Source organism: Fusarium keratoplasticum, chromosome 11 (genome assembly GCF_025433545.1).
Source record: "Fusarium keratoplasticum isolate Fu6.1 chromosome 11, whole genome shotgun sequence".
Classification (NCBI taxonomy): domain Eukaryota; kingdom Fungi; phylum Ascomycota; class Sordariomycetes; order Hypocreales; family Nectriaceae; genus Fusarium; species Fusarium keratoplasticum.
This window is the reverse complement of record NC_070539.1, coordinates 1657245-1677434: the sequence shown is the minus strand read 5'-3', so window position 1 is coordinate 1677434 and position 20190 is coordinate 1657245. Positions and strand designations below refer to the sequence as shown.

Genomic DNA, 20190 nt, shown 5'->3' with positions numbered 1-20190 from the left:
TCAAAGCCAAAACATCGATGGCGTTCCATGAACTCTTTTTAGTTGGTACGCCGTACGAGAGTTCCGGAGCAGAGTCCAAATCTGCAGCTCGAACAAAGCCTGTTTTTGGTCTCTGGTCAAGGGGGACATAGTCGGGCCCCATGGTATAAAGATGTCTGAAGGTGAAAAAGGGATGGCGACTAAATGGATAACAAAGGTACTGACTTTGACAGCCGAGCAGCTCATTCCTATTTTCCATGGTAGCTTAGTGGTATAAGTACACCCGAGTCTGAGATATTAGATTGTACCAACACCCCCTTACCCTCATAGCTCCAACGCAGCAAAGATAACGGGGCTCGAAACATCCAATAAGATTTCTACGAAACGAGCTTACAGCTTTCAAGTTCCACACTTTGACACCAGGATAGCCGATGCGGTTAGGTAATGTTGTTTGCGTAGGACTGTTGCACATCTAAATAGTGAGGACAAAGAGATGCAGTGTGACAAGCCGACAATGACGAGTGATACAGTTTGCACCACGTAAGCTAAATACCCAGCACAGCCACCATAGACGCTCTGCCGTGAATGCCAGACTACTAATACTACTATTGAGTGTTGTTGGCGTTGGCGCCTGACCAACCAACGGTTATGGAGAAAGCCGTGGCACGCAATCAAGCTGGGACGAGAGAAGACAACTGAAAAGCACCCCTACCGAAGGTTTATGACTGGATTGAAGATGCTTGATTGGCCATTTTATGCAGTGGTAGAAATTGACACAAGCGCCATCTGAAACCAACCGGTGTGCAGCGCATGGACAGCCCGGTCCTACTTGATCAAAGCCTCAGTGATTACGTTGAAGGCCGCAGCGGCATCAAAATCTCTGTCTTACATCGGACAGCGTAATTGTATGAAGTTCTTGGCGGTCGATGGGAACATGAGGAAGGTTAGATTAAAGGTCTCTACTCTGAATGTTCTCTACCTACACTAAACTAGGTTCAGATAAGAGCTCGCTAAGGATTCTTTCTGCTAGTAACTTAATGAATACTGTACGAAGAACCCCAAAACTATCACGATGCGCTGATTACATAGGAATGTAAGAAACAGCTGTTATAACTGATAAAACGCTTCGCTTTTTGAGCATAAGGGAGACGAGGCTTAAACATGTTCTAGTGATAAGAAAATACAGGAGAACAACTTTAGGTTGGTTGTGGGTACGTGGCAGTGCATGTCGTGTAACCGCAATTTCCAGAGCCTGCTTCAGGTTCAAAGAGTCGGGTTTCTCGTCAGCCCAGCTGTGCCAAGGGCTGAATTGTTTGTGGCTGAATTTGAAAACGAGACCCCCGAAGACGCGTCCTTACAGCCTGATATCCTGCAGTACCCCTCTTTGCACGCCGACCGTACACCAACATCACCGTCACCAACACCACCAATAGCACACCGAACGACAGGCGCTTTGATATTGAAGTTGTTGAAAGGAAACAATGGCGGAAGAATCTGACTCCAATATTTGGGACTCACGTTTCGATGATGGCACCATCACCACACCCGTCGTGGCAGCCGGCTCTGTATCCAGAGCTAGCACTGAAGCGGGCGACCTCTTGCGGGATGTCATGATGATCGTCAGGAACGGACTCCCCCATGTTGCTCATGAGTACTTGCGTTTCGACAGTCATCTGGGCCGAGGTACCAGCTTCGAAGTCAGTAAAGAGATCTACAGCAACCCGATCGGAGAGCAGCCTCACTTCGTCGCCGTTAAACGCCTCGTCATGAGACGTGAGACGGATGCCCCAGAAGAGTCCGCCAGGGAACTGAGAGCAGAGTCTAGGCGACTCGTCAACGTCAAGCGAGAAGTGCGTGTGCTCACCCATCCCAAGCTCCGGTCCCATCCTTGCCTCGTGTCCGCTATCGCTTGGGGATGGACCCCCCACACGGGTGGAAGCAAGAGGCCCTTCTTGGTGATGAGCTACTCCATGGATGGTACTCTGAGCCACTTTGCCCAGAACAGGAGCCTTAACCTCATTGAGAGACGATTTCTTGCTCTTGATGTAGCCATGGGCATCCGCGCACTTCACGACTGCAACATTGTTCACGGAGACGTCAAGCCAGACAATGTCCTCGTCTATGACTACGCTACTAGGCTTGAAGAGCATGAGCGACACTACCAGGCAAAGCTTGCCGACTTTGGGTCTGCCTTGTTTCAAGAGGACCCGAGTCAGGAACAAGCCGTGTATCTTGGTACCCCAAAGTACAACGCTCCTGAGATACGCGGTCTGCAGAGAGATCAGGACGAGGACAAGCATGATGGTTTAATTCCTCTGTTCAAACGCTTCCAGGCCGCAGATTGCTACTCTTTTGGTCTTCTGCTCTGGGAGACTATCAACCGCGGCAAATCCTTCACGGATACAGAGAATCCTCTCGAAGAACTTGAAACTATGTTTTGGGACAAAGAAAACGCCATCTTGGAGAAGGCGACGACTTTCTTCAACGGCTGGAAAACCACCTTTGAGGTGCTTGATAAGGAGGAATCTGAGTCGAGGATTGGAGTGTTCCCCTCGAATCCAACCCGCTTGGAGATGCAGGGGTTGTTAAATGAGCGCCGTGCTCATCTTGATCCCATTGACGCACCGCCAGATGAGGAATCACTCGAAGTCTTGAAGGACACGGTGTCGCTATGCCTACAGGATAGCATATGGAACCGAGGCAACATGCATCAGATCGTCGAGGCTCTCGCCAAGGGAGTAAGGTAACGTCTCAATGCCTCGCTATCAAGATACAGGTGCTAACCTGATTCGACAACAGCAACCTCCTTCCTCCAGGAGGAAGCACAACCCTCAAGGTTCTGCCTCGACCTCGAGAAGTCAACGGCTCCAGTCCATTTCTCGAACCAGGGTACGAGAAAATCAGGAGCATAACCCCTGATGAGGGTCCATACGCGCGGCTCCTTCGCCTAGAAAAAACGTCTGAACATCTCCGGGTGGTGCCGATGGACGCTCCAGCCGACCCTTCCCTGCAAGTTGCCAGGTTACCGCCAGTCAAGCGTGTAGGAACGTTGGTTTTGACGCCTCAGACCCATTGCTATGGACCAGAAGACATGTTTCGTGTGAGTATATCATATCAGGCATAGAACAAGCGGGCATTGACGTTGGCTCAGGCCTGTCTTAACAGGCAGCCACCTTGGGAAAACCAGTGCGCAGCATTTGAGTTTCTCCAGCACGCGATCGAGACTGAGAAAGACGAAGAAAGACGAGCTCAGGCTTACTTGCAGTTGGCCATCATGTACCTGATTGGATACGGAGTTGCCGACGACAGCTTGAAAGCAATTCAACACCTTGAACTCGCGAGTAAGCACAATGAGGTTGCCAGAGCGATCCTTGGGAGAGTCAGAAGGGCCCTGGAGCCTGACGAGGATCAAGAGTATGAGGGGGACGAGGAGCCGGCCCATATCACCTACAGGAACCCAGACATGTTCCTCGATGGCGCCATTGAGCGGATTGGGAAAGCAGATGAGCAGTTCCTGACCCTCGGCCCCATCAAGATCCAGTCCTTTGAGATCTTCTCCAGATTGGTCAAAAAGGGGAAGAAGTATGAGCCCCCTGAGCTATCCGATGCATTCACAGATGCTTGCAGGGATGGCCACTTGGACGCTGCAATGCTGCTCGCCCAACACTGTACCGACATTTATACCATCGACACTGAGAAGCCCAACCCGTTCCATTGGTTGATCATGTTTAGCCAAGAGGAGGCTATCAAGGTGCTTGAGACAGTTGCATCCTCCCCGACGAAAGAGACGGAGAAGAAATTTCACCTCAAAGCCATATGCTCCTTGCTGAATGCCGAGCACGACATGACCGTCCTCCTTCCCCACCGCTGTCTCGAGCTTCGAGGCACACCTCTTCACTGGGCAATCATGGCAGGCTACGAGGACCTTGTGAAGGCCTTTCTCCGTCTTGGAGCTGATGTCAACAAGAGAACAAATTCACGAACAACCCAACATCAGGATGGCTACCGAGAACATCATCCCAGTTTCAGTCCGCTCGATATTGCAGCAGCTTGCCACCTCCCGCAGATTGTTAAACTGCTTCTCGACCAGGGAAGTGAGGTTTATGGGGGATACTTCCACTGGTCGTTTTCGCCATTTCATATGCTCGGGTATCATACGTGTCCCTTTGCGAGGTACATGAGTCACGGCAGGCATTACCGGGCTGCTCTACGGGAGACAATCAAAGCACTCCGTGGTGCGGGAGTGGATATTAATGGTCTCGATTCCAAGGGCGAGACACCGCTCTTAGTTGCGGTGAAGAACATGGACCTCGAGCCATACATTCTCGAGGAGTTGCTTTCATCCGGAGCTACGACTGGAAATATGGACGACGGGAAAGAAGGCAATATTGTCACTTCGGCCATCATGTGCTGTGGACACCGGCGTTTCTCGGCCTGGAAGATACCCCTCCTTCTACCGCTGGTTCGAGACATCAACTATTTCAGGCCAGGCCCGAGGAGTCTGAATGTGCTGCATTACTGCGCCTTTTTTGATGCAGCCCGGGCTGCCGAGGAGTTGCTCCGTTGGCCACAAACCGATATTGGCGCATTGAATGCCTCTGGTGATATGACGGCCATGTCTCTAGCGGCACAGAGAGGCTCTCTGGATGTGCTAGCCCTGCTGATTAAGAATGGTGCCGATATTGAGAAAGGAGATGCAATGGCTAGTGCCATCTGCTTTGGAAATATTGCAGCAGTCAAGATACTCCTTGACGCTGGGGCTGGCATCTACTTCACCTTGAACACTGGTACTGAGATGACTATCCTGAAGTATGCGGTCTGCAGGGGTTCCGAAAGACCATCCTATGTCAGGAAATGTCTAGCGCTATGCCCCCAACTCCACAAGAAAGACATCCTAGATGACCAAGACGATAGTGGTTGGACCGCCCTGCATAAAGCCACATACTTTGGTGACGTTGAAGGCGTCAAGGCCCTTCTCAGTTATGGTGCGGACCCGACAAAGATCTCCGCTGTCGACGAGACACCCCTTGACCTGGCAACCCTGACACTCCAGGAATTCACGGATCCTGAGTCACGAGAGTATATACGACAAACCCATCCGCGCATCCGAAGAGACATTGAAGCGTTGGATGCAGCAGCGGATGACTTCCATGACAGGGTCAAACGGATCCAGATGGGCATGGTGGACCGCCTTGACGAAATCGTCGAACTGCTCCGAGAGGCAGAACTTGAACAGCAAGCCGGAGGATGCGTTTCACGGCCGAAGAGAAAGATTGTTAGGAAACCCAGGGTTGGACCATTTGTAGACCCAGAGATGCCGAATCTGTCACGAGATGAGTTCCTAGATTTGCTCTATGCCGATACGAAAAACCCCGAGTAGTCTCAAGAGGTAGATGTTTTGTCTAGACGCTAATTTCATATGGACTACTACTCATTTGGCAAGCTTCCTACAAAGACCACCATGACCGCGCAGTATGCTGCCGTTGCAGAAAAGATCTCGTAGTTGCGGGAAGATGTTAACCAGCAGAGAGCAGAAGAAAAGATGCCAGTAAAGGCAGCAATAACCCAAAGTCTCGTCGGGACGGCTTTGACGGCATACAGTATTCCAATAGGAGCCACGAGGGTGGCCACGGCGAAAATGGTGGTTAACGCTCGTGAGACGGCTACAACTTTAGACTGCTTGATGAACTGGATATGAGGGTCCTCTGATTTCGGGTTGGAATCCTAGTCATGTTAGCCAAACCTAGGATGAGACAGCAGGGGAACATGCTAAAACTTCACTAACCTTGCATAGCCTGGACATGCTGGCGTATCTCCCAAGAAAAGTTTCCAGACCTCCTTTCTCTACAGAGTGCTTCGCCCGTCTGAGATCAGTCCAGTCGTTCAGGAAAGTTGACTCCGCAAAGGCCACTGGCTTCTTCCCGTCCATCCAGTTCGCAGCACTCTGGATCTCAGACTCTTCCGGCTCGGGGCGCTCGAGATGAGTGTAGAATGCGGCGAGTAAATCATCTATACAGCCTTAGCCAATTGAGCTCAGAGGATAAGCCGTTCGTTGAGCTCGACTTGCTTACCATACTCCTTAAGCTTCTCTTCTATTTTCCCCAAGAGTTCCTGCCGGTCTTTGTTCGCTTCGCGACGTCTATTCGTCGTAAGAAGATATGGGTTCGTTTGACTTTGTGATAGATCCAGTTGATCCAACTTCTGTTCAAGTTCTATCAGGTCGTCTTGTTTATGAAGCAGAATACGGGTGTGTAAGCGTGTGAAGCATCGGAATATTGCGAAATCTGGGTCGCTGCTGAGGAATGCTGATAACGAAGGATAGCCACGGGGGAACGATTCAACTAAGTGATAGATTAGAATGTGAAATACGTCAGGATTGGTCTTTGTGGACTACGTGGAACACATACTTTGTGGCGGATTTGTCGTAAAAGATGGACTGGGAATATCGTGCTGTGATTGATATCTGGCAATTGCTATCTGAAAGTCAGACCTGTCAAGCCCAATTCAACAACTTACCGGGGAGGGAGCGGGTTAGAATTTATGGTGTGTTTCTTACTTCTTTGTCTGCTAACAAATTGCTGCTGCTGTATCTGAGAAGCCGTTGCGCCAGTCGAGGCTCCTGATGCTGTCGAGGCTCTTGATGACGTCGTTGCCGTCATGTCGTTTGGTCTCAAGGTGAATTGGCGATCTTAAGAGTTTGCCAAGGAGAGAATCAGAAGCTTTGATATTCTTCTATGAGCACAGAGATGTAATTTCCATCGCCAAACTAGTTACCAAGTCGCCGAGTCTTTAAACAATAGCTCAGCCATCGTTAGGTACGCCTGATCTTGGTGAAATGTGCAGATTTCAAGGACCCCTCACTCATGCACTGCATCCTATTGGCGCTGCAGGCCCAGCGGCCTCCATAACACAGGCCGCAGAAGCCTGGCTGCGCCCCCCTGTATCCCCGGCTTACAGCAAATCAAGAGCTTGGCACCCGAAGACTGGTCTCGGGTACCACCACTGGATGCCTCTGGCCATTATCCAATCGCTGGAGCTGGTACGTGGCATTCTCAAAGTCGTTGGAGACAATCACGTACGGCCCCGCGGGCTGTTGGCGTCCAGCGATCTGGAGATAGACGGTCTCGCCGACTTGGTAGAGTGGCTCACGGGGCCACTACAGGGGGTTCAGCTGGGGTCAGTCGCATGTCTCTAACCGTTATTGCCTCACTTACGTCGGCTTTGGTCCCGTATTGATCAACGCGAGAGCGATAGCGTCCTTTCGCGTTCTCCGAGAAGCCTGTCTGAGGCTGAGTGCGTGTCAGCTAAGAAGGAACTGTAGGAAGTAGAGTGTCATTTGCCTCTTCGTCTTCCGAGGAATCCTCAGGTCTTGTTCGGCGACGTGGGTTATCAGGCTCCGACATGGTCACGAATCTTGGACTTTACAAAACACTGGGAAAAGGCGACAGCATTGAACATAGGACTTTGGACGAATTACCGCAGGCTATATACTTGCGGGGTCGCAGTTCGCCAGGCTCTGGTCGGGCAATCTCGCCGGCTGGCGATAACCCTCCCTGTTGGTGGCTGCTGAGAGAAGAGGAAACAACAATTCAGCCGCCCCCGCGTGATAGGCAGGCCTTGTTGCAGTGTGCGTTACACAGCATGGCAAATACGTTTATCCGGATGCTCAGCTCGTGTGCCTCCTTTGCGTGATTTTGGTTACTTGCCAGACTCTTTTCTATTTGTGCGTGCTAAAGTTGTTCCACGAAAGCCAGTCAAATGAAAGATGCCGATATTGTTCAGTCTTTCAAGAGCGGCATTGAGCCGGGGCTGCGCGACCCATACACGCAAGTCAACGTCCTACTTATCCACTGGGAGAAAAATGACCTGAATCGTGTTGAAAAGGAAGTCCAAGAGCTCCGAGCAGTGTTTGAAGAGACCTACAAGTATAACAGTGTCGTCTTTCGCATCCCCACGGACAAGTCATGCCGCAAACGCCTCAACCAGGAAATTATCGGATTCGTCGAGGACCAGTCTCAGCGAGACAGTTTGATCATCATTTACTACGCGGGTCACTGCGGTCCTGGCAAGCACGGCCAAGCTGAGTGGACGGCCTTTGAAGACAAGAATGAACCCGCGCTGTCTTGGAATGAAGGGCAGCAGTTACTTTTCTCAGCCCCAGGCGACGTACTGCTCATTCTGGACTGTTGTCACGCGTCACTCATAGCTGTGGGATCTAAAGATGAGGGTAGTCGATTCGAGCTGATCGCGGCTTCGGCCACGGCCAAGGACCGTCAGAATGCCGAAACTACCATGACACCTGTCCCGGGGCCGCACTCCTTCACAAGAATACTTACTAGGCTTCTAAAAAAGCATGCTTCTGAAGGCATCTCGTCCGAGAATCTGTGTTCGGAAATAAGGGAGGATGGAAAGATCACAGGTATGTATCCATAACTAATGTGCAAGAACCATAGGGGCTGACGCTTGAGACTGCTAGTGACGCCTGTCTTTCACAATTTTGCCCGGGAATCCCCAACAAACATTCGACTACAGCCCGTCAACCAGGAACAAAGGTTAATGCAAAAACCTTCCGGCTACCTCTTATTCAGGGCATCTCTCTCAGGCGATGTGACGGGCACCCAGATCGCCGAGTGGTTGAAGAGTGCGGCCCCAAGCAACGTCACGGCTGTCAGCATCGAGGCTGTCGTTAGTCGGGCCCGTCGCATACAAGAAGCGTTCCCCAAGGGATCAGCCTTTGAGAAACTGTCCGAGGCAGCCAGGGATGAGATACTATGGAGTATGCGAGGACTGAACACCACCATGGCTGAGGCTGCAGATAGGTCCAGAAATCCTACTCCGATTCCGACTAGCGAGAAAGCAGAGGCGGTTCAACAGTCATGGGACCGTCTCAAGGAGAACATGTCCAGAGTCGACACTGCCATTGAGACCCCTTTCCTTCTTGAGGATAATGCAAGCAGAGGCTCAAAGGTGCCCCAAGATTTGACCAAGGACGACGAGTTTCCCTCAATTTTGGAAGCTGCTGACGTGGACGCTGCGCTTCTGCTTCGCGAGGCGATTCGCAACGAAGACCCATGCCTCCACACCATCGAGATAAGCCGCGAAGAAATCGTCTTCAAAACACCGAAACACCGAGGAGGTCCCAGCGGCAAGTTAAAACAGAACCGCTTCAAGTATGGCACGGTAGCCGGCCAACCCGTCGTCATGGAGACGTACATGTACAAAGAGGCAAACGACCACAGCGGTGAACCTCAACCACAGACACTACGCCAGGCACAGCGAATAACTGGACTACTGTGCCATCCTAAGCGAAAAGAGTTTCACATCCTTCCCTGTGTCGGATTCTTCAGGAACCGCCGTGCAAAGGAGCTTGGTCTTGCGTTCAATCTCCCGCCGACTTTTGACTCTGGTGACGGTGGCGGTGTTATGACGCTTATTGAGATGTACAAGATGCACAAGATCGTTCCTCTTGGTCATCGTGTACACCTTGCCTGGGCGTTAACTACTGCCATTGAGCATTTCCATCGCGTGGGATGGGTGCATAAGGGCATCCGGAGCAGCAACATTGCCTTTATTGCCACTTCAAATATTCCGTCAGTTCAGGAATCATCAGATGAGGACGAAGAAGACGTAAATTCACCTCGCCTTGGGAACTTTAATCTCAGCAACCCTCTACTCTTTGGTTTCGAATATTCTCGAGCTGGAGATGAAGCCACTTATCTTGAAGAGGATCACTCGCAAGCTAACAACCTCTACCGCATCCCGGAGCGATGGGGCAAGCCAACAGCACGGTTCGAAAAGAGTCACGATGTGTACTCGCTGGGTGTGGTCTTGTTCGAAATTGCACTCTGGAAGGATGTTGGTTCAGCCCTGAAGTCATACCTGGACAAAGGACGAGTGATTTCCTCAGAGGTGGCTCAACTTTTGATGGAAAAGTGTGTCAAAATGTTGCCGCATCAGGTAGGTGCAGTATTTGCGCGCTGCATCTTGAATTGTTTGGACTTTGGGAGTAAAACGAAAGGTTTGAACGAGTACGAAACACAGAGATATTTCCAGAAGAATGTCGTTGAGCCAATGAGGAGGGCAGTGGGAAGGATCTAAAGTGCATCTAGAGGTTCAGTTACTCAATATCAAGGCCTTTTCATAGAACATAATAATCCTATGCTCATCTTTGCTTTCTAGCCCGCTTTAGCAGTGCCTCCTAGTAAGCGCGCGCCATGTGCAGAGTAAACACATCTAACTATTCACCAAGGCCCTTCAAGGTATTCTCATGATATATTCAATCTAATAGCTAAAGTGGCCGTGGTAGCATAAATTATCCTCCTAGGAAAAGCACATAGATACCTCCTTCACGTTCAAATCCCCCGTCACCCTCTGATACTCATCCACTCACCAGTACTTGGGTCATAGTGAAGATCATACAACGCCTCATGGGCCTCGCCGTCTTGAACTTGATAGTCCACAATCAAATTCGGCTCATTGTAATGACCCATGAACTCAAGCTCAAACTTGAGGTTTGTGCCAGGGCTCAAAGCAGTCCGGAAGTTGAACATGAACGGTTCAGATCGAAGAACTCGTCTGTTGTACTCGAGTTTGACAGATTGGAGATACGACACAGGTGTGCCGTCAACATCAATCCCGCTGAGCGTCAGCGACTGACGACCGTTGCCGTCCGTCTCGGCCGTGATGACCAATCGTCTTTTAAGAATAAAGGTGGGAATCGGGAGTCCTAGGCCCTGCATCACTCGTGTCATCAGGTTGTCCGCCTCGGAGTAGACACGCATCTCCGAGATGTGATCAAACGGCGTATTTTGGAGGTTGCAGATGACGAGCTTAGCATTACGTCTCATCCCACAGATTTGCGGTATCCCACTAGCTGGAGTGACTGTTAGGGATGAACCGAGAACAAGGCACAAGTCGGCCTTTTCAGCGTGGTCAGTCGCAAGTTGGAAGGCCTCGGCGGGTAAGTCCTCGCCAAAGTTGATGATGCTGTCGTGGAGAAGTCCTCCGCAACGGGTACATGTGCGTCCGGTTCGGTGATCGCGGACAGTCTTTTCGTAGGTTGCGACTGCTCGAAAGCCTGGGGGTGTTAGCATGAGAATAGCACCAACGGACTATGCATACCGCGGATATATTCCTTGCCACAATCTCTACAACATTCCCGATTGCTATTCCCGTGAAGCTCTGAGATCATGTCCTGGCAGTTGGCAGGAACGTGAGCACATGGCGTCATTCTTGATCATGAGCATGCTTACCGGCCTAATACCACTTCTGCGATGTAGTCCATCACAGTTCTGACTGACAAGATACTTCATGATGCCTCGATTTTGCAGTTCCAGCAGCGCCATGTGGCTGGGTGTCGGGATCGCCTGCAGAGTGCTCACAGCCCTAGTGGTGCGCACTCTCCCCTGGGCTCTGAGTGTCCAAGCGCCTTCAGGGCCACGAAAGTCGGGAATGCCTGTGTTTTGGACGCTATTTAAGCTATTGTTATGTGATACTTGACGGAGCAGCTCACCTGCAGATGTTGACACTCCTGCGCCCGTAAAGACGATAAAGTGTTTGCTGTTCTTGATGAGCTCGACTAGTCTTGATGCTTGCTGGTCGATCACTTCAGGAGGATCTCGGCGCTCGGGAAGTGGGACTTTTGGCGCAGTTGAGGCCATATTGACTGTTTCTTCAATGTTACTGATCCTGATATTGTGATGGTGAAGGGTATGAACGTGAAGCTCACCCTCGAGGGGTCACGTTTCATATCTTGGACGTTGATTTTAGCTCGTCCTTTTAGGCAGCAACCCCGCTATAAGACTGCCTTGGAAGATGAAATCCGGTCGACTCCGGGAAGATGGCCAAGATGATTGGATCAGAGCCTTGGTCGTATGATTTACGTTCTGGGAGTTCATCTGCGAGAATCCTACTCTATTTCAGGCCTCAGTGACTACGAGTCTATACTATGAAGCAAGGCAAAATGCCGACATGTGTGTCTAGCCTCTAACCACACCATGATCTATAAATACATCGATAGTCCGATTAATTGAGAAGAGTGATTAATCAAGTCAATCTTGAAGAAAAGAAAAGCTTATCAAACTCATAAACGCATATTACGCCAATCATGGCGCCCGCTCAAACTTCACCTTGGCCTCAGGAAGCTCAAAACCAACAACGCTCCTATCCTTACCCAGAAGAAAGACAAGAGTCTCCTCAACCCCAGCAACGGCACCAACCTCCTGCCAGGTAATACAAGTTGGTGTCCCCATGTCAATAGGAGCGCTCCTGTCCTGGAACACGGCAACAAATTGGTGCTTGGACTTGTCCTGCACGTTGGTAGGGTAGATTCTGAAATCCAACTCGGCGACCTTGATTCCAAGCTTCTTGGCCGTCTCCGCCTTGACATCCACCTTGCCGATGGTGAGGTTCTGGATCTCTAGACCTGGGCCGTTATCGGTAATGTTGAGAACAGCCGCACCTCCGTTAGCAGCCTGGTAGGTGCCTGCATAGCGCTGTGCCAACTCCTTGGCTGCAAAGGCCTGCATGTAGCCAAGCGACTCGCTGACAATGTCGGCATACACGTTGAGATCAAGCTTGCGGTCTTCGACAGTGCTATCATGCGCAAGAATAGCGAAACCGGCGTTAAAGTCAGGCGTGAGACCAAAGTAGCTAGCATACTGTCCGATTGTGCCGCTCTTGGTTAAGACATCCAGAACGGGCGAGATGGCGGTGGATCCAGCACGGTAGACCTCCCAAGGACGGCCAACTCCGTTGCGCAGGTTGGATGTGTCCATGTTGGGGTGGAGCCATCGTCGAGTGACTGCAGGTGACAGAAGAGTGGAAGACAGCATGGAATGACCGGCTCGGGCAAGGTCCTCGATTGAGCTGACGAGGGACAAGGCACTAGAGCACATCAGTCAGTAAAAGTCTTCAAGATCAAAACACAGGCACTTTGCTTACCCAGGTTCGCCGATTTGCGAAAGGTTCAGTCCGTCAATGGCAAACACGTCTGTGTCGTCAGGGCACAGCAGAGCGCTGGACTTCATGTTCAAAGAGTGCAGCAGAGCATCGTCGAGAACAGAACCCCAAGAATTCTTTCTCCCTCTGTGTCGGTCTTGCCTCTCCATGGCAAAGGCGAGCAGCTGGAAGGCAGCGTACGACACAATCGGAGTTGAATCGGGGAGGAAAACGGGAGGCTTGTTTGCGAAATCGCGGACAAAGGCTACAACCATCAGCACTTAATCTTGTCATCTCAGATTTCTATCAATACGTACATGCATAATTGCAAGGCTCGCCAATGGCACACGCTTGGGCTGGTTATGTTGTTAGTGCATGTCTGAGGGAATCGATCATTACAACTCACATTGGCGACTGAGTCCAGACATTTGACCAGCCAAAGATCCAATCGTGACATCTTTCCAAGGCACCGTCAGCGATCCTTTGACCCTCGCCAACTCTGGCAGGTACTTGGTGATGGGAGTCTCCCAATTGTCGCCATTCTTGACCAGCCATGCATACACGGTAAACACCATGGTCAAATCGCCAACGGGGAACTTCGTTGTCGAGGTGAGGTTGGTCTTTGTGGCAGCCTGATCCTCGGGAGAGGTGTAGTGGTACTCGAAAAAGACCGGATCATCGCGAAGAGATTCAGCACCTCCAAAGAGAACCACGGAGAAAGAAGTGGTGTTTGCCGAGATAGGACCATAGTCCTCGCTTCCGCCATTCTTGATTAGGTCATCAAAAACTCCAGCGAACTTTGATTGAAGTTGAGAAAAAGTCTTGGACGACTTGTCGATGGTCGGAGGAGGGTAGTACGCTCCTACGAGAGGGCAGGCCGAAAAGGGAATGTCGTCGTCATTTTGCTGAGCAGAGACTGTAGTGGTGAATCCGCCCAAGACCGATGCGGCAGCCGCCAAAGGAATAAATGAACGCATTTTATGTGAGATTGAAGGTGATCAAAGAAAAAAGAGAAAAGGTAGATGAAGATGAGATGGAGAGGATGGAGATATTGAGCCATTGCTGGCTTGACGGTGTCTTATTATACATGTCGAGCAGACTAGAGCTCTGGCATCCACGGAGAATATTTCGACGCTTGGATGAGGCTTAGAAGCCGAAATTAGAAGATTGACGATCAATCCTTCAATAAACCAAGGATCACACGGCATTTGCTGTATAAAACGTTGATTTGTATGCCAACCTCTTAGTCCGTACGTTAATCCGTACGTTAATCCGTACGTTAATCCGTACGTTAATCCGTACGTTAATCCGTACGTTAATCCGTACGTTAATCCGTATCTTACTCCGTATCTTACTCCGTATCTTAGTCCGACTCGGAGTCGGTGTTGCGGGTCTCAACGACCAAACTAGAGTCTATAATTTTATCCCGTATCTAAACCCGTTACACTCAAGGAAATCTATCTCCAAGACCGAAATTACCAGGCATGTCAACAGGGTCCGTAAAGAGAAAAGTGCTGATGTCAAACTCCGCCCCCTGGTACCAACCAGCCCCTCCCCAGGTACTGACATTCGGATAAGCTGGCAAGTTCGAGACGGGCATGCTGTCGGTGTCCACTGTCACTGCATTGGGTTGGTCCACAACCTGCGGGCTGGGTGTGGTGGTGATTACCAGGTCATCACCAGCCTGAGCGTGGTACCACTGCTCCAGCCGACGAACTCGTCTGGCCAAACCTTCGAACGGGTGCAGATTAGCAGCAGTAGCCTTGTCCCCATGTCGTGCTGCCTCTAGGCGGAGCACAATCTGCCGAAGTGTATGAGGCATATCCAGGAACCGACGAAGGTGTCCAGTGGACCCAGAGATGGGCCCTCTGATGGCAAGAAGATCGAGACGGACTGCCAGCGATAAGCCGCAATACATCATGATCCAGCCCATATTTGACATTGCCATTTCTTCTCCGTGTGGTAGAACAAGCACCACACTAATCAAGGACCGAGCCGCTGACATGCTGGCAGAAAGCCAGTCTATGATGGCAGGTTGGCCCTCTGTTGGGTTCTGGTTGCGCTGAAACTTGTCGAGCCCAAACGGAGTTCCTCGGGGCGATGACTGGCTGAGGAGAAGTTCCAGCATATGGAGTTGCAAGAGTAATGGTGCTAGTGACATGTCAGCTATATATATCTGGGTGCTGAGAAGATGGCCTGTCCTAGGAAACTTACGACTGTCACTGAGAGGAAAGGGCAATGTCGCCTTGATATCAGCACACTCCTGAGCAATCCGTTGAGTCTCCTCCCAGAAAGGCGAAAGATCATGAGCAGCAGAAGGCTTGTTGACTATGTCGTCGACCCTTTCAATAAGAGTCTGCACGCGGATAATGTAGACAAGATACCTGTCAGTGGGGTGCATGTTTAGTAGGCCGAGATGCTCGCAGCATTTTGAGATATAAGGCGAGTGCGACATGTGACGTGATTTCTGGAGCACAATAGAGGAGCTATAGGGGATATTAGTAGATATGAGAAAGCCGAGTAGGGTTGACTGACGTAGATGATAGGTAATATGCACCTGCAAGAGCGCGCATCTCGGGTGGGCCCCAGTCTGGTTCGTCCCTATCTTTACCGCCGTCCACATCCCATAGCTCCGGTCTTCTAGGTTTATCAAGGCGCATATCGCTAATAATACTTGTGGCGAGGTGCAAGTGCTGTGTATATCTCTTTGGTCGGGGTTGGTAGTGTGCCCTAAACCAAAGTTCAGCAGGGTCGTTTTCGATTGATGAGACGGTAGCATACCAAGCAAGATGTATAAGAAGACCCTGCAGTAGGTCAAGGTCATTGAACTTTCCACTAACCATCTTGGCAGCCACAACTTGGTGAAAAAGGTCACCAAGTGCTTTTTGACGGTTCGTATCTGCATGCGAGGCCGCTGCAAGCGCAGCTAGACAGGCACACGGCCGATACGAGTTGGTTATGCTAACGGAGATGTCCGCTGGGAACACAACAAACGGAAAGTATGGTGTCATCCTCGATCGAAAGTAGTCGAGAAGTTTGTCCCCAAGTTCCAAAGATAGAATTCCTCGTTGAAAAGGGTCGAGTGAAGCATCTTTGTTGAAGATGTCGCCTGGCGTTGTAGTTGAAGTTGAAGCGCCCGAATTTGATGGTGATTTAGAGTCCCTCCTGGATTTAGACCTCAACTCCAATCTACCACATGAGAGCCAATTAGTCAAAGTACATTTATTTCTGTTTGACCTTCTCACCTGTGACGACTAGTATTACGCGGCCGACGCCGGGCTGGGTTAAATACGCATGTCTTGCCAAGCCGAAGGCACCGATCACAAAGATCGGAATCTTGAGTCTTGTCACACTTAATCTTGAGATTGAAACATGTTTGACATGTTTTCAGCAACGTTACCGATGCCTGATTCTCGTTTGGCGCGCTCATGATGTGCTTGGTGAGAGTAAGAATGTGTCGGCAGACCTGTTAGTTAACGCGAGTCGGCTTGGCGATGGTCACGTGTGTCTTAATAATCCTCAGAGTGCCCCTGCTTATCGAGGTAGGATTCAGCGGATATAAGCAACCGCCGATATGAACGAAACATACCGGAAACTCCATTGTTCATTGCATTGATGACACTCAATAGACATCTTCGTGATATGGACGATAACTGGCATAGTTTCAGTGTGATATGCTAGGTAGCCCGAGGCGTAGCTCCCCGGTTCTAGGACTCTAACTTAAGAAGTTATTAATAGGTATAATAAGATTACGAAAATATTTACTAAAAGTATTAAAAATCAATCTTGATTTTATATACACCCTATTTTAATAGATCTATAAATAATACACTTTCCAAAGTAAAGGAGGCTATAAGTATCGCTTTGATAGTTGGTCGCTCAAGGCCATGCCTTACATCCATAAAAGCGGCTCCCCATCGATTGAGAAACATTTAGAAATACTCCAATCCGCATTACCCTGCATCCATGATTGCTCTTGACTTTTTATCTGTTGTGTGCGAGGGATCCCGGGACTGTGTTTGCAGCTCAAGCGTCTCCGTCTTTATTACACCCTTTATCCACTTAGCCTAGGCACAACCAACTCTATTGCTATGAACTCCATCGCTACCGCCTCTTTTCTAACCCCGGACGGCCTGACAATTGTCAGTAGGTGCACAATCCTTCACCTTATCCCAGATCGCCTGAATACCCTCCACAGCAGCATCAGTCAAAGGTCCTCCATCGCAGAACGAAAGCGTCTCCTCCAGTTGAGACGGCCTACTGGCCCCCACCACGACCCCGTCCCCATAACTCCCCTTCAGCTCGCTGTGATGAACGATCCACCGATACGCAAGCTCCGCCTTGGAGACACCCTCCCGCGTGGGGATCCCCTCCCAGTCATCCAAAGCGTCCAACAGCGCATCCTTGACGTACATCTGATGATACAGCCCATACATCTGGTCAGGGCTAAACCTCATACCCCCAGCCTTGATCTGGGCAGGCGACTTGGCCAGAACACCCCCCGCAATGGGTGAGTACGCGTAAAAGGCCACTCCCAGCTTCCGGAGGAGAGGGAAAAGCTCCTCCTCCGCCTTGTGGGTGATGGCTGAGTAGTTTCCCTGGTAGACAGAGGGCAAGACGTAGTTGTTCTAACAAATGTCGTATATCCTTTGGACATCTTTGGGCAAATGGGGCGGGATGTGTTATGAGCTAATAAGTGAAGCATGCCGGCCTCCAAACGGTTACATAACAGCTATAGTTTATTTAAACACTCTAAGAGATGATCAAAACCAGAATAAAACGCATCTCATATCACCCTGACCCTCTCCGACCTCCCCTCCAATTTCAGAATCCTCCCGCGGGGTGTCAATCTCCCCACCAGACGAAACCTGCCATCAGACGCTGGACGAAGAATAACGATGCTCTTCATCCCATCGGGCTTGAAGATGTGATCTCCTTTGCGAGGCTGCAGGTTGTCGAGCCACAGGCTATCACGGAAGGTGAATACCTCCCCCTTGCTCGTTCTCAACGAGGCCCACGCAAAGGCTGCCAGCTCCTTCCAGCCCTCCAGTGCACACTCCGCAAAGTCTTGATGCCCAGAGCAAAAGTCTTTCATTTCGCTCAAGTCCATACTCTGAGCTAGTTCAAACAGGGTTTTTCTGCATACTACCTCCTCGTGCGACGCCTTCGGAGAGTGCCGTCCCGTGCGGGTTACAGACCTCCAACGCCCCTCGCCGAACATACCTAGAGGCCCCAGGATTCTCTCTCTAAGCTGGCACATCGTGTCCCGGAGATCCATAGATGTCCCCACGAGATCTAGGTCTCCAGGCCTGAGCACATTCGAAGGGCGCTCCATGCGATCTACGCAAACACCGTAGTTGTGTCCAGTCATGGACATCTCCCGGAGGTCTGCCGAAAAACTTGGATATGACCTTGAGAATTTGTCCGAGTTTGGTAAAGTGCTGGACTTTACTACTGAGCTCTTCTGTTCAGTAGTACCGATGGCTGGAACCCAGGAAGGCACCCCAGGAAGAGGCCACGTACACTTATCTAGAAGGCGGAGGTCGCCAGTTGTGTTAAAGATATACTCGGCGTATTTCCAGTAGACTTCCTCGCAAGGTATGTTGTAGTTTGGCCGAAGGCTCTTGGGAAAACGACGCTCGGGAAAACTATGAAGGGGAACCATGGCGAGCAGGCCGTATATCTTGTCCACAGCCTCAGTACATGCGAGGTCTGAGAAGTCTTGAATGAGATCTAGCAACCGATGATGGACCAATCTGGCTTCACCCCGGGCGCGCTGGACCCTGAGCGATGAGATACCAGGAAACGAGGTGTGGGGACCCTTTGAAACTTCAGAGCGCTGATTGACTCTCTCATCGTTGATGCGCGCGAACTCATGCCAGCTCAGGACGTGTCGACTCACCAGGATGATGGGATCATCCTTCGCAAGCACGGCTTCTTGAACAGTCCATACCCTCTGGAAATAACTACACCGACGAAGAGCCGAGGCGATAGCAGCGAACATCAGCTGATACCTAACGGACAGTCGTGGGCCTAGATACAGATGCTGGAGTTCCGTCAAGTGGGCGTACCGGACGTATTTCTGGAGGACCTTCTCCCTAAGCTCTTCACTCATTGAACGATCTTCATCGCTAAAACCCAGCAGTGGTCGCAAACGGTCGTCGCCGATGCACGGCTCTACAAAGTTGGGTGGGATAGGCATGACTCCAAGCCGCAAGAGAACCTCCTCGGCGGTGTTGTAGATGTCATGCATCTTGGGGATCTGCTTCACCTTCTCTTCGTTGTCTTCTTGGCTAATGCAGATGGCATCTGCCCATATAGGTAATTGGCGGAGAGTGCCATCTTTGAACATGGACTCCCGAATCTGTCGAAGTCCCTCAAAGAGGTTCACTGTCACCCCAAACTCGTTGCCGTTGAGGTGTATCGTACAGCGGACATTGCTGTCACCCCAGACGTATGATAGAGCTCTGAAGCTACTCCCGCCCTCTCCAAGCTTCCTGATGTCGACTTCACATTCTATGATAGAGTCCCATGGCCCGGGTTTGATGGTGATGAGTCGGATTGAGTCCTGGGCCAGAGGCTGATAAGAGTAGCGCTGACAGGAGTTCCCCATCGCTGAAGTGCCAAGAAACGCTCAGAGCCAAGCCAGGATCCCCAGTTTGTCGAACAGCCGTAGACACGTTCGTGATAGGGGTCCAGCTGTGTGATGTGTTGAAAATGTATTCTTTATTATAGTTGAAGCCCGGCCCTGGATGGGTTAACTGAGCCAGAAGGTCGACAGGGGTCCAAATGGCAAGGGAGGGTTTGAGAGGTCTAAGTTGGTAGTTATCATATCATGTCGGTTCTGAGTCCTGAACCTGGCCTGCAGAGTTGGGCTCTTTCGGCGCCTGAAGATGCCTGATATTCCGACTCTGTAAGGGCATTAGTCAGCAACATTCTTACAGGAAGCGTCAAGCAAATCCAACACCTCGTGCTGAAATCAACTGTCATTGTTCCATGGCGACGGTCATTGTAATATCGGTCAAGTACCTATGTGCATATATATTGCCTAATAAGCTTAGCGATATCGCAAGCGCAGCCGAGACGTAACTAGTTCCTCTAGACCAGTCGAAGTCGGAATGATATACCTGTGACTTGTCTGGCGTTGTATTCAGTGCCAGCAGCTTTGATTTGATCGGGTCCACTATAACAGCCGCTGGATATAGACTTTCTCCAACTCAGCTGAACATGGTGGGATCGATGACGGCATATCTGCTAATCATCGAGGATGGC

The 20190-nt window shown here is 50.6% G+C and overlaps 7 protein-coding genes and 1 pseudogene across 8 annotated transcripts, besides 1 other annotated feature; 2 read left to right on the top strand and 6 right to left on the bottom strand.

Moving 5' to 3' along the window:
* Positions 1 to 1460: 1460 nt before the first annotated feature.
* Positions 1461 to 5359, top strand: NCS57_01337500 (Protein kinase domain-containing protein; the record flags this gene model as incomplete). Its single annotated transcript, XM_053063014.1, has 3 exons — positions 1461 to 2722; positions 2779 to 3079; positions 3131 to 5359. 3 exons carry the CDS (start codon positions 1461 to 1463, stop codon positions 5357 to 5359), a joined length of 3792 nt encoding a protein of 1263 aa, XP_052907909.1.
* Positions 5360 to 5406: 47 nt separating this feature from the next.
* Positions 5407 to 6638, bottom strand: NCS57_01337400 (uncharacterized protein; the record flags this gene model as incomplete). The annotated part of the gene is made up of 5 exons (XM_053063013.1): positions 5407 to 5703; positions 5765 to 5988; positions 6051 to 6320; positions 6387 to 6452; positions 6536 to 6638. 5 exons carry the CDS (start codon positions 6636 to 6638, stop codon positions 5407 to 5409), a joined length of 960 nt encoding a protein of 319 aa, XP_052907908.1.
* Positions 6639 to 6940: 302 nt separating this feature from the next.
* NCS57_01337300 lies at positions 6941 to 7268 on the bottom strand (annotated as a pseudogene). The gene is made up of 2 exons: positions 7194 to 7268; positions 6941 to 7135 (listed from the first exon to the last, which is right to left on the bottom strand).
* Positions 6941 to 7268: a sequence feature.
* Positions 7269 to 7737: 469 nt separating this feature from the next.
* NCS57_01337200 (Protein kinase domain-containing protein) lies at positions 7738 to 10077 on the top strand (the record flags this gene model as incomplete). Its single annotated transcript, XM_053063012.1, has 2 exons — positions 7738 to 8398; positions 8456 to 10077. The coding sequence occupies 2 exons, from the start codon at positions 7738 to 7740 to the stop codon at positions 10075 to 10077; spliced, it is 2283 nt and encodes a 760-aa protein (XP_052907907.1).
* Positions 10078 to 10343: 266 nt separating this feature from the next.
* Positions 10344 to 11639, bottom strand: NCS57_01337100 (uncharacterized protein; the record flags this gene model as incomplete). Its single annotated transcript, XM_053063011.1, has 3 exons — positions 10344 to 11056; positions 11101 to 11173; positions 11232 to 11639. 3 exons carry the CDS (start codon positions 11637 to 11639, stop codon positions 10344 to 10346), a joined length of 1194 nt encoding a protein of 397 aa, XP_052907906.1.
* A 444-nt stretch (positions 11640 to 12083) lies between these two features.
* NCS57_01337000 (Beta-lactamase domain-containing protein) lies at positions 12084 to 13895 on the bottom strand (the record flags this gene model as incomplete). Its single annotated transcript, XM_053063010.1, has 4 exons — positions 12084 to 12864; positions 12922 to 13183; positions 13236 to 13274; positions 13325 to 13895. 4 exons carry the CDS (start codon positions 13893 to 13895, stop codon positions 12084 to 12086), a joined length of 1653 nt encoding a protein of 550 aa, XP_052907905.1.
* A 386-nt stretch (positions 13896 to 14281) lies between these two features.
* Positions 14282 to 16333, bottom strand: NCS57_01336900 (Zn(2)-C6 fungal-type domain-containing protein; the record flags this gene model as incomplete). The annotated part of the gene is made up of 5 exons (XM_053063009.1): positions 15700 to 16333; positions 15454 to 15648; positions 15133 to 15404; positions 14398 to 15069; positions 14282 to 14331 (listed from the first exon to the last, which is right to left on the bottom strand). The coding sequence occupies exons 1-5, from the start codon at positions 15927 to 15929 to the stop codon at positions 14282 to 14284; spliced, it is 1419 nt and encodes a 472-aa protein (XP_052907904.1). The 5' UTR covers positions 15930 to 16333.
* A 703-nt stretch (positions 16334 to 17036) lies between these two features.
* Positions 17037 to 19531, bottom strand: NCS57_01336800 (HET domain-containing protein; the record flags this gene model as incomplete). Its single annotated transcript, XM_053063008.1, has 3 exons — positions 17037 to 17546; positions 17777 to 18036; positions 18142 to 19531. The coding sequence occupies 3 exons, from the start codon at positions 19529 to 19531 to the stop codon at positions 17037 to 17039; spliced, it is 2160 nt and encodes a 719-aa protein (XP_052907903.1).
* Between the last annotated feature and the right edge of the window lie 659 nt (positions 19532 to 20190).